At 46.8% G+C, this 13,781-nt stretch overlaps 1 protein-coding gene across 1 annotated transcript; it reads left to right on the top strand.

The window, feature by feature from the left end:
* Positions 1–11,871: 11,871 nt before the first annotated feature.
* Positions 11,872–13,146, top strand: LOC136998681 (uncharacterized). Its single transcript, XM_067351763.1, has one exon. It carries the CDS (start codon positions 11,872–11,874, stop codon positions 13,144–13,146), a length of 1,275 nt encoding a protein of 424 aa, XP_067207864.1.
* The last annotated feature ends 635 nt before the right edge of the window (positions 13,147–13,781 follow it).

Genomic DNA, 13,781 nt, shown 5'->3' with positions numbered 1-13,781 from the left:
ATAGCTTAGTATAATATGGCGTACATGTTACACTAAGGCACTAGATATGTAGGTATTCTCATCCGCCATTTTGGTTCCTACTAGATGGAGAATTATAGCGTATATAGTATAGTATAGCGTACATGTGTAACACGTCAATTATTAAAAATGATTCAGGACTTTTTTCGACTCATTTTTTGGCAAGGAATAACGCTATGTACTTAGTGGGCAGTCTTTAAGTGTCACCCTGTATACGCTATAATTCTCCATCTAATAGGAACCAAAATGGCGGATGAGAATACCTACATATCTAGTGCCTTACCGATAGTTCTGCTCCGTAATTGGTTAACTTCAATAGCTCACTATTCAAAAACTATTGGTGTCTCGACTTTTTTGTAACAACTTTTATTATTTACTTTTATACAAGGAATCTTGTAGCGTACTCAGTGTTAGATATTTACGAAACACCCTGTATATGTATTATCTGTAAGAAAAGATCGATTTGTTACTCTATTAATCCTTGGCGTGTTGTAGATATTGCTAATATTAATAAATTTTTTATGACTATGTAAAGACCGTATTACACTGTAGATTGCTTTAGGGGTTGAGGGTTAAGAACCGACCAATTAGCAGTTGCATATTAAACCTTGTAACGAATTTTACGATGCGGAGAATAACTCGTCGGTTCGTTAAGATTCCCTGATAGCCACCTGTCTGTGTTGTTGCTGCCACGTTGCCGAAAACAAAGGGCATTAGTTTTCAGCAAATTTAGAACAAGGTGTGTGAGTCATTTGCCTCTGGTATGATATCACATGAATTCAGCATGTGTTGCTGTCAAGTTGCTATGTGTTTGCTGTCAATGGTTTATCGCTGTACATAAAGAGCAAAATGACAGCAAGTTGCCAACAACACATGCCGAGTCATAAATTTTAGCAAAAATTCAACAGCGTGTCGAAAACGGTTAAATATATTTTTTGCATCCTTACTCTTTTCAAACATATAAAATAATAAGTAAATAAATCCTTCTTTTTGTTATCACTAGAAAGAAAAATTTACTTATTTATTATTTTACATATCTATTATATATATATACCTTGCCGCAAATATCTATAGGTAGAAACCAAAGCTGTGTTAATTTGCCACAAGTATCGTCGATGTATCGCTTATTTATTTATTAAATTGCACGCACTCGCGAAAACACACATACACACATACACAAAGATAGGTCATTTTCGACATTTTATATTGGTTACAAGACACAATTAACATATTTAAACAGTTTTTAACAAATTAATATATTTAAATAGTTTTTAACAAATATACGACAAAAGCACAGACATTATTATCTTTTTCTATCACCGTCATGTTGCTCTTATGTTGTCGAAAATGAATGACAAAGCAAAATGTTTTCCATGAATAGAAGTAATTTTGTTGCCAACAAAATGAGCAACAATTGCTCTCCGTTTGCTCTGAATCTGCTGACACGAAATGTTTCAAATCTGCCCTCGTGTTGTTGAATACGTATGACTATGCATTACGTTTTTAGCAAATATACAGCAACTAGTCGAAAATTCATGCTAAGCATTAAGTTGCATGATTTTGCAAAACATGCTTGGCTATCAGGGTTCGTTCGGCAATTTGTCGAAAGACTCCAAATTAGTAGTTTTTAGATAAATAATAAGTTTATTAAAAGTAAAGATGAAAATAATTACAAAAGAAACTCTGAGTACGCGAGTAATTATAAAAGAAACATCGCAACGGTGGTTGTAATTTGAGAATAACAAATCGGTTTAATAAGCGATGGTAGCGCGAAAATAAATATGTTCGAACGGAGTGCGCTCTCGGAATTTATAAATCTAACACGATCGGTGGGAAAAATAATACAAATTATAATACACGTACAATTGAGCAAAAGCGACTCGGTATCCTATTCAGGTAGCTACCTGTCGCTTTTGTTCAATTGTATGGCCGCATTCCAGTGATGGGGGGTGTTATAACGTAGAACCTGATCGGCTCTTAAGGTACCTTTTCATGGTAGCGATCGTCGCGACTTTTATAGCGATCAAAGAGTCACGTGACTTCATCAGTCGCTTGAAAGTCGTCGCTGTTAGTCGCTTCTGTAGTTAGATTTGGTCTATCTTGCAGCGACAATAGGCTACTAATCGCTACTTGCTATTTGAATTTTTTATCATGAGTGATACAGATGAACTAATTGAGCAGGAAAATGAGGTAAGTAATATAATATTAAAAATACAATATAAATATATAGCTCTTTTTCTTATTCAAATAATATTCTTGAAAAAAAACAAGCTGACAGAGCCGGAGCTAGTTATAATTGCTCAAATTTCCCTTTATTATAAACACTACATACGTTTCGGCCTAAAGGACGTGGCCATCTTCAGTGTAACAAAATAAAAAAATCGTCGTTAGTCGTAAAACGTTGACAAGATAGTCAATTTAGGTAACGCATCCTTATCTTGATATGGATAGTACATTTTTTCATAAATTTATGAGAAGCCATGGATCATCTATCTTCGGAGATCCGTTAGAAATAAGTATCAAGTAAATAACATGACTGTAAATGACATTGACTGTCAAGCCTGGCTCACTGCCGTCAACGCATGTTATTTACTTGATACTTATTTCTAACGGATCTCCGAAGATAGATGATCCATGGCTTCTCATAAATTTATGAAAAAATGTACTATCCATATCAAGATAAGGATGCGTTACCTAAATTGACTATCTTGTCAACGTTTTACGACTAACGACGATTTTTTTATTTTGTTACACTGAAGATGGCCACGTCCTTTAGGCCGAAACGTATGTAATGTTTATAATAAAGGGAAATTTGAGCAATTATAACTAGCTCCGGCTCTGTCAGCTTGTTTTTTTTCAAGAATATTATTTGAATAAGAAAAAGAGCTATATATTTATATTGTATTTTTAATATTATATTACTTACCTCATTTTCCTGCTCAATTAGTTCATCTGTATCACTCATGATAAAAAATTCAAATAGCAAGTAGCGATTAGTAGCCTATTGTCGCTGCAAGATAGACCAAATCTAACTACAGAAGCGACTAACAGCGACGACTTTCAAGCGACTGATGAAGTCACGTGACTCTCTGATCGCTATAAAAGTCGCGACGATCGCTACCATGAAAAGGTACCTTTAGTAACAGTGCGGAATGCACATTGTTACAACCTACCCGGCCAGCTACTTTACTGTGATTGGTTGATTTCCTATACCTAACTTGCAATTACAGTCTAAAACGGTTTTACGAATGCATCCCTCTTTTCACTTTTTACTTGTCCTTCTGGCAGTCAACATCGTCTAGAACGTAACGTTGGAGCGCATAGTTATTCCACGTGTTGAGTGTAATACGGAGTTTAGCAAATTATTCCAATTCCGAGGTATGTGCATAATTTTTAATTTTTCCCCGAATTTAAAATTACGAAGGAGCAATAGTAGCATGCAAAAAATTAATACGAAAAGTAATTAAATTTAAATGGTCTCCATCAATCTGATATTTCCACTGTTAAACATTAAACTTGGATATATGGCAAATATTCTTACACCAATATATTAATCGTCATTTAATAATATTAACATTATATATTAATAAATAGAATTTCTGACTAATGTATTGATAACATATATCTTTACATTAACTCACCTAAAATATGGAATGTAATTTAGAATATATGCGTTCGTGTGGAAAATTATATATTAAAGAAAATAAATATAATGAAAAAAATAAATTATTAGATATAATAAGATTTCTATATATATCATTATATAGAAAAGACTATTTTAGATCTATTTTAAATATTATTAAAAACAAACAAATTTTGAAATATTGCAATAGATACTATAAATGTGAAAAATGTCAGGATATTAAATATGTTAAAAGATGTATATATTACCACCTTAATGATAATATTCATAAACATTTTCAACATTTTGAAAATTATTTAGACAATTATTTTAAAGGATTTTTAAAAGAAGTATATCTATATAATAAAGAAGAAATTATACATATAAGTATCAATCATGCAGAATACAATTTAAGAGAAGAATACGAAAAAATATTCAATTTCAATAGTGATGATGGTCATAACCATTTTAAAAATGCATTGTTGAATAATATAATTAAAAAATGTCATATAGAAAAAAATAGTAAATTGTATAGATCAAAATTCTTTAACATTTTAATGTATTGTATATTAATAGATAAATCTGATTTTGACACTACTGATTATGAAATAATTGTAAATAAATATTCTTTATTTAAAGATATCAACAAGAGGTCACATATATTAAATATAAGAGACAATTATATTTACAAAGATAAAAGTATTAAAAAAATAATTTTTTCAAGTAATAGAAAGTTAGATAATATATGTAGTTTTCATGGTTATTCTTTAGATTATTACAAACATAATATGATAAAATTGAATATAAAATATAGAACAAATATAAAAGATGACATTTATGACTATAATAATAGCATAATTAAATATTTAAATATAATAAATTCAAAATATGAATCTAATTATTCTCATAAATTTATTAACAACAGTTTACAAGATATAACTTGTAGTAACTTTTTATATTAATTTTTTTTAAACATTTTTTTAACAACTTCCTGTTATTAATTATACAATGAATTAAATTAAGAATATTGAAAATATATACTAAAATAAGGATATTATAGTATTATTGGAGACATGGATGGACCAGAAAGGGTGGGAGAGGATAAGAAGAAGGTTACCGGGGGGATATGTGTGGGAAGCGCAATTTGCAAGCAGAAAGAATAGGAAAGGAAGGGCAATGGGGGGAATGATAATGGGAATAAGAAGAGAGATGGTAGAAAAAGGGACGAAGATAGAGACAGAAAGAGAAGGGATAATAGTGGGCAGAGTGAAGCAAGGGAAGGAAAGATGGAGGGTAGTGGGGGTGTATGTGAATAAAAATATGGAGGAAAGATTACAGGGATTGGGAAGGTGGGTAGAGGAAGCAGGAGAAGGTATAAAAACGATTATAGGGGGGGATTTCAATGCAAGAACAGGAAGGGAGGGGGGACGTGTGGAAATAGAAAAGGAGGATAAGGAGTGGGAAAGGGGAAAGAGGAAATCAAAGGACGGAAAAGTAAATAAGAAAGGTATTAATAGAATTTGTAGAAGAAAGGGGATGGAGCCTGTTTAATGGAAATATGGAGGGAGATGAGAAGGGGGAATATACATTTGTGACGACGCCTTAAGGCGTCATCCCTACGGACCGCCAGTTCGGAGACCGAACCCGGTCCGAACGGCGGCTAGGTGGGAGCCCGTCACGGGTGGGGATCACCGGGACGGGTATAAAAGGCCGGTCTCGGCCGAGACCGGGACAGTCCCGTCCGGCTTCGAGCGTGACACCTCGAAGCCAAGCCTATACGAGCCAGGGCGCTCCCTGACTCTACCGGGTGCTCCCGGTTCCCGACCGATTTCCGTACCCGAGCCAGGGCGCTCCCTGACTCAGCCGGGTGCTCCCGGCCTCCGACCGCGTGCGCTTACCGCTATACTTGGCTTACCGCTATTCGGTACGGTACCTTGCGTTTACCGCTGTTCTCTGTATTCGTTACTTTGCGCTTACCACTATTCTTGGTATCTTACGCTTACCGCTATTCCTTACTTTCGTTACGGTATCTTGCGGTTACCGCGATTCTTTGTATTCGTTACTTTGCATCTTACGCTTACCGCTATTCCTTATTTTCGTTACGGTATCTTGCGTTTACCGCTATTCTTTGTATTCGTTACTTTGCGCTTACCCCTATTCTGGGTATCTTGCGTTTACCGCTATTCTTTCGCCTAGCTTGGCCGAACCAAGTCCGACGGCAGAACACCCTGTATATATTGTACATAAAAAAGCTAAAATATATCATAGTTTACGACTTAACCGCGCCTACTTATTTGGAGTCTCACCCGTTCCGCATTCCGAATCCTGGCACCGGCGAGCTTAACCGCGCTAACCGCTCCCATACGGGAAGTCGCACCGTTACATGGCGCCCGAACAGGGACCGTAAACCCGAGACTCCAAATATAGTAGTGATCGATGCCCAAGTGGGTATATGCGCTGAGCAAGGAGGAAGCGAAGAAAATCTTGGACCGACACGGCCTGGACAGCAGTGGGAGGTTGGACGAGCTACGCAAACGGCTCGTGATATTCGCACGGCAGAACCCACACTTTGAAACAGACGACATGTCCAAGCCGGGGACAAGTGGCTCGGTGGCCGACCTCATGGGGAACGAGGCCCCACCACCGCCAAGCCTGACCGAGAGAACTCAGGTTCTCAACCAGATCCGGAAGTGGGGACAGCACTTCGATGGGAAGGACCCCATCACGTTCATCGAGCGCGTGGAAGAGCTGGGCCACGAGTACGGGTACGAGGAGAGTCACTTACTCCTCGGCCTACCCGAGATGCTAAAAGGCAATGCCCTACTATGGTTCCGGAACAACCGGGCCGCCTGGGCAACATGGGCCGAATTCCGGTGGGCCTTCCGGACACATTACTTACCGCCGGGGTACCAAAAGCAGCTGAAGAGGGACATCCAAGGGCGGCAACAGAAAGCCGGCGAGCCATTCCGAGACTTCGTCACCGTGCTCCAGACCATGATGCGACGGGCCGGGGGGTTCTCGCCGGAGGAACAGCTCGAACAAATTGTGGAGAATATGAGCCCCGACTACCAGCTATACATTCCGCCGGGCACCGTCCCCAGTATTGAAGACCTGACCGCACGAGTGGCCGAGCTCGAGAAGATCCAGGCTCGCCGGAAGGAAAGGCAGTCTGACTGCCCGCGGTCGACCCAGGCTGGCCAAGGCAAGGTAGCCTCCACCGTGTACAATCGAACCGAGTGCTGCTGGCGCTGCAAGCAGCGAGGACACACCCGGCGAGACTGCCGCCAGCCCGCCAAGAAATTCTGCTCGCAGTGCGGCCGGGATGGAGTGTTGACCCGGGAATGCCATCCACCGACGGGAAACGGCGTGAGGGCCGGGAAGACCGTGGCAATCGCTCGGCCCAACTCCGAATCCGATACCGGCCACGACCGTACCTGCGCGTGCAGATCGGAGGCCGCGCCGCCTGGGCCTTGCTAGACTCGGGATCCGAGATATCCTTGCTGAGCGCCCAGATCGTCCGCGCACTGGAACAACGCGGCTATCGAATTGCCCCGGGGCACGGTCAACTACACATGGCAGACGGCACAAGCACTGGGATACAAGGCCGTATGGAGGTACCGGTCGCGATACCCGGCCGAACGGTGAAGCACCGATTCGCGGTCCTCCCCGCATTGGACACACCGCTCCTCATCGGCACGGATCTCTGGGCCAAGCTGGGGATCGCTCTCCCACCACCACCACGTGACCAAACGCGATGGGTACACCAAATCGGAGCCGCACGCCGTGACCTAAAGGAAACCGCAGACCAGGCGCAACAGCTGGAGGCATTTCTGGCAGAAGAACTGCCCAAGTTCGACCGAATTAAAGGGCCCACCGACCGGACCGAGCACCACATCCGGCTGAAGCAGGCGACTCCGATCAAGCAGCGGTACCGACCGAGGAACCCGGCCATGCAGGCCATCATTGACCAGGAAGTCGAGCGGATGGAAAAGGAGGGCATCATCGAACCGTCCACAAGTGCCTGGAGCTCGCCGGTGGTGGTAGTCAAAAAGAAGGACGGCACCTACCGCTTCTGCGTTGATTACCGAAAGCTGAACGAGGTAGCGGAAAAGGACGCCTATCCTCTTCCACAAGTGACCGCGACGCTCGACAAACTCAGAGGAGCACAGTACCTGTCGACGCTGGACCTCAAGAGCGGGTACTGGCAAGTCCCGCTGACAGAAGCAAGCCGACCGCTGACCGCTTTCACCATACCGGGACGGGGGCTACGCCAGTTCAGAGTGATGCCGTTCGGACTCCACTCGGCACCGGCTACGTTCCAGAGGCTGTTGGACTCCGTCTTGGGGCCGGAGTTGGAGCCCCACGTGCTCGTCTACCTGGACGATATAGTGGTAGCGAGCCCCACCTTTTCGGATCATCTGCGCCACCTGGCAGAAGTCTTCAAGCGGCTACGGGAAGCCAAACTGCGGCTGAACCCGGATAAATGCCACTTCTGCCGGCCCAGCCTCCGATACCTGGGCCACATCGTGGACCGAGAGGGCGTACGCACGGATCCGGAGAAGATCAGTGCTATTGCCAACTGGCCGGCGCCGACAACCGTACGCAGGATACGGCAATTCCTCGGGATGGCCTCGTGGTACCGAAGATTCATCGCCAACTTCTCCACCATCGCCGCACCGCTCACTCACCTGACCGGGAAGAATGTCCGGTGGAAATGGACGGCCCAGGAGGAAGAGGCCTTCCAGAGCCTAAAGAGGGCCCTGACTACCGCTCCGGTATTAGCCTGCCCCGACTTCAGCCGCCCCTTCATCCTGCAGACAGACGCCAGCACGGTGGGGCTAGGGGCCGTACTCACCCAGCCGCACGACACCAAGGAACGTGTGGTGGCCTTCGCCAGCCGCACCTTGAACCAGGCAGAGCGGAATTACAGCGCGACCGAGCTGGAATGCCTGGCGATCGTCTGGGGCATCCGCAAGATGCGGGATTACTTGGAGGGCTACCACTTCACGGTGCTTACGGATCACCAGTCTCTTAAGTGGCTACAGCGACTGGAGAGCCCCGCCGGACGACTAGGCCGATGGGTAATAGAACTCCAACAGTACGATTTTGAGATCCGTTACCGCCGAGGCGCACAGAACCAGGTAGCCGACGCTCTTTCCCGGGAACCGGCCGCGAGCGCCATCCAACAGGGCGACCGGAAGGGGTGGTACGAAACGATGAGGAACGCGGTCGAGCAACGGCCAGAGGACTACCCGGATTATAGAATTCAGGACGGGCAGCTCTACCGACACATCCTGCATGACCTCAACTTCCACGAGACACCGGCCCACGACCAGTGGAAGTTATGTGTGCCGAAACACCAGCGTGCCGCGGTGCTCCAACGCATGCACGACGAACCGACCGCCGGTCACCTAGGGATCGCGAAGACGATCGCACGGACCGCCAGACGGTACTTCTGGCCCAACATGTTCCGGGAGGTCGCACGATACGTGCGGAGTTGCGAGAATTGTCTCGCCCACAAGGTGCCCACGCAGAGACCGGCCGGAAACCTGCACCCCACAGCCGTAACCGCACCCTGGGAACGGGTTTCCATCGACTTAGTGGGCCCGTTGCCCAGATCTCACCAGGGGCATACATGGCTACTCACCATGCAGGACCGATTCAGCAAGTGGCTGGAGATGGTGCCGTTACGGAAGGCCACGGCCCCTAACGTAACGCGAGAAGTAACTCACCGGCTGGTTTATCGGCATGGCTGCCCACACGAGATCAGCTCCGACAACGGGACGCAGTTTTGCTCGCGCGAGTTCCGGGAACTGTTACGGACCTTCGGCATCCGGCACCGAACCACTCCCGCGTACGCACCTCATTGCAATTCGGTGGAAAGGGCGAACCGAACCATCAAGACAATGATCGCTCAGTACGTCGACCGAGACCACCGGAATTGGGACGCCCGTATCCCGGCCCTGCAATTCGCTTATAACACCGCACGCCACGAGAGCACCAGTTACACGCCGGCGTACCTCAACCACGGGAGGGAACTAGCCGCACCACACGCAGAAGACCGGAGCCGGGACGGCCCATCGCCGGGAGCCGAAAACAACCAGCGACAATTGGAGGAAGTCTACGAGGTCGTGCGCATACAGCTCGCCAGGGCGTTCCAACAACAGGAACACCACTGCAATCTGCGACGCCGTGAGTGGCGGCCAAAGATCGGCGACCGGGTATGGAAACGAGACCGACCACTGTCCACGAAAGCAGAGGCGTTCAACGCGAAGTTAGCGCCGCGGTATGTTGGCCCAATGACCGTGCGACGGATACCTTCACCGGTCATTGTCGACCTCCAGGACTCACGTGGGAAGTGGTACCGACATGTGCACATCCAGGATCTGAAGCCAGGCCCACCGGACGATTTGGAGATAACCGAGGCAGAGCCCGCCGCGACGGGCGACGAGGTATGTGCAGTGTCGGTAAGGGAAAACACTGCTGACCGACCGAGCTACCGAACCGAGCCCACCGGAGAACCGCTAAAGGCCACCGGCGGGCGCCACGGGCGATCCTATCGAGCGCGGCATTTAGCTCACACGCCAGTCATGAAGAGATCGCACACGATGATGGACAACCGACAACGCGAGGTTGAAGAGCTCTTCGGGAGCATCAGCGACAGCTCAGGAGACGAGGGGCCCCAACGCCCTTGCGGCCCTCCCGTGCCGGCGCGCGCACCTCGGGTCGGCACTACGATACAGAGGTCGGATGCCGACCAACGGAGGAAAGCGGAATGGCTCGCCTCCCCACCACCGCTGCGGCCGGTACGCAGGCCGCGTACCGAGATCCGGCGGTTGCAGACGGCCGCCGGGCCGAAGATTCCACCCCGGTCTGCCATCCTGAGGGCAGCGGCCGCTAGTCCGCCCGGGATTCGGCCATCCACGGGGCCTGCCCAAGCGAGGCCTACGGCGCCGGCGCCCTCTAAGGTAAGGGATGCACGACCTCCCGCGCCTGACAACCAGGGGAAACCACTAGGCCGCCCCGGCACGGCATCAAAGGACGACGTGCCGCAGCCACCGGTCCCGGGGCCCATCGAGTTCCCGGCGATTCCAGTCCGCCTCGACGACGGCACCCAGGTCGAGGTGCCTCATTGGGCGGTCCACCGGAACCGCAAGTACCGGGTGATGACACCCAACGGTAAGGTGGTACTGAAATTCGACCGGAGGGGTAAGCTCCGGTCGGTCCACCGAACGGCATCTCCAAAAGGGGGAGGTGGTGTGACGACGCCTTAAGGCGTCATCCCTACGGACCGCCAGTTCGGAGACCGAACCCGGTCCGAACAGCGGCTAGGTGGGAGCCCGTCACGGGTGGGGATCACCGGGACGGGTATAAAAGGCCGGTCTCGGCCGAGACCGGGACAGTCCCGTCCGGCTTCGAGCGTGACACCTCGAAGCCAATCCTATACGAGCCAGGGCGCTCCCTGACTCTACCGGGTGCTCCCGGTTCCCGACCGATCTCCGTATACGAGCCAGGGCGCTCCCTGACTCTACCGGGTGCTCCCGGTTCCCGACCGATTTCCGTACCCGAGCCAGGGCGCTCCCTGACTCAGCCGGGTGCTCCCGGCCTCCGACCGCGTGCGCTTACCGCTATACTTGGCTTACCGCTATTCGGTACGGTACCTTGCGTTTACCGCTGTTCTCTGTATTCGTTACTTTGCGCTTACCACTATTCTTGGTATCTTACGCTTACCGCTATTCCTTATTTTCGTTACGGTATCTTGCGTTTACCGCTATTCTTTGTATTCGTTACTTTGCATCTTACGCCTACCGCTATTCCTTACTTTCGTTACGGTATCTTGCGGTTACCGCGATTCTTTGTATTCGTTACTTTGCATCTTACGCTTACCGCTATTCCTTATTTTCGTTACGGTATCTTGCGTTTACCGCTATTCTTTGTATTCGTTACTTTGCGCTTACCCCTATTCTGGGTATCTTGCGTTTACCGCTATTCTTTCGCCTAGCTTGGCCGAACCAAGTCCGACGGCAGAACACCCTGTATATATTGTACATAAGAAAGCTAAAATATATCATAGTTTACGACTTAACCGCGCCTACTTATTTGGAGTCTCACCCGTTCCGCATTCCGAATCCTGGCACCGGCGAGCTTAACCGCGCTAACCGCTCCCATACGGGAAGTCGCACCGTTACACATTTACAGGAGGGAAAGGCAACACGGTTATAGACTATGTGATGGGGAATGAGGAAGTGAGGGAGAGGATAGAGAAAATGGAAATAGGGGATGAAATAGACTCAGATCATCAACCGGTGAAAGTGAGAATAAGAGGAGAGGGAGGAAAAAAGGGTGGAGCTAAAAAGGAAAGGAAAGTTGGAAGGGGAAGATGGGATGAGGAAGGGAAAAGAATATTTAGGCGGAAACTGGGAAAGATAGAATTAGGAAAAGAGGATATGGAGAAGGAATGGGAAGAACTGGAAAGGAGATTGAAATTGGCAATAAAAGAAACGGAGAAAGAACATGATAAGGAAGAAGAAGGAAAAGGGGGGTGGTGGGATAAAGAATGTGAAGAGAAGAAGAGGGAGGTGAGAGGAGAGATGAGGAGATGCAGAAAGGGAACAGGGGAGGAGGAGAGATATAAGAAAAGTAAATTGGAGTATAAGGAATTATGCAGGCAAAAAAAGAAAGAAGAGAATGACAGGTGGGAAAAGAAAGCGGCGGGAGCTAGAAGAGAGAAGGAAGTATGGAAAATAGTGAATAAAGAAAGAAAGAAAAGAAGGGGAATACAGGGAGAAATTGAGATAAAGAAGCGGAAGGAGTACTTCATGAGGATAATGGGGGGAGTAGAGGTAAGGGTGGTAAAAGGGAATGAGGGAAAAGGGAGGAGAAAGGGGGAAGAGGAGGAAGGAATAAGCAAGAGGGAAATAAAGGAGGCAATAAGAAATTTAAAGGATGGAAAAGCGGCAGGGATAGATGGGATTACAGGGGAGGCGTGGAAATATGGCGGGGAGGAAATGGAGGAATGGATATGGGGATATTGTAATAGGATATGGAAAGGGGAGGGATGGCCAGAAGGATGGAAGAAAGAAATAATGGTGCCGATAATAAAAAGAGGCGCAGGAAAGGTGGTGGAAGATTACAGAGGGATAACATTAATGCCAACGCTATACAAAGTGTATATGATGGTGCTTATGGAAAGATTAAGGGAGGAGGTGGAGGGGAAAGGAATTTTACCACCGAATCAAACGGGGTTCAGGAAAGGGATGGGAACGATTGACAACATATATGTACTAAATTATTTGATAAATAGGCAAGTGGGGAAAAGAGGAGGAAAAATGGTGGCATTATTTGTGGACTTAAGAGCGGCGTTTGATTCGGTGGACAGGGGGGTGTTGTTAGAAACAATGAAAGAGAGGGGGATTAGGAACGGATTGATAGAAAGGGTAGAGGAGATGTTAGGAGAGACAATAAGTAGAGTGAGGGTGGGAGAGGATTTGGGGGAAGAATTTTGAACAGCGAGAGGGGTGAGACAGGGGTGCCCCTTAAGTCCTTTGCTATTTAATCTGTTACTAGCGGATATAGAGGAAGAGATGGGAAAAGTTAAATGGAGGGGAGTAAAGGTAGGGGGGAAAAGGATATATACGCTGGCATATGCGGATGACATGGTTTTATTAGCAGAAGGAGAGGATGAGATGAGAAGCATGATAAGTAGACTGGAGAGTTATTTAGATAGAAAAAGGATGGAACTAAATCCAGACAAGACAAAGATAGTAAGATTTAGGAAAGGGGGGGGAAGGGTGAAAAAGAAAGATTGGAGGTGGAAAGGGAGAAAAATGGAAGAGGTGAAAGAGATAAAGTATCTAGGGTATGTAATGCAGAGCAATGGAAAACAGGAAGCACAGGTAAGGGACAGAGTAAAAAGGGCAGCGGCAGTAATGGGGCAAGTATGGGGGATAGGAAAGAGAAGGTTTGGAAAGGATTGGGGGAGGAGATTATGGTTGTTTGATAGGTTAGTTTGGACGGTGATGGCATACGGGGTGGAAATATGGGGATGGGAGGAAAGGGAAGGAATGGAAAGGCTGGAAGAAAGGTATTTAAGATGGATATTGGGAGTAGATAGGCAGACACCAGGATATATGATAAGAGA

Source organism: Linepithema humile, chromosome 3, assembly GCF_040581485.1.
Source record: "Linepithema humile isolate Giens D197 chromosome 3, Lhum_UNIL_v1.0, whole genome shotgun sequence".
Classification (NCBI taxonomy): Eukaryota; Metazoa; Arthropoda; class Insecta; order Hymenoptera; family Formicidae; genus Linepithema; species Linepithema humile.
This window is presented reverse-complemented; position numbering and strand designations above follow the sequence as displayed.

Bases quoted from the DNA above. Each gene is read 5' to 3' on its own strand.
- LOC136998681 (XM_067351763.1), top strand. From the start codon at position 11,872: ATGGGGAATGAGGAAGTGAGGGAGAGGATAGAGAAAATGGAAATAGGG.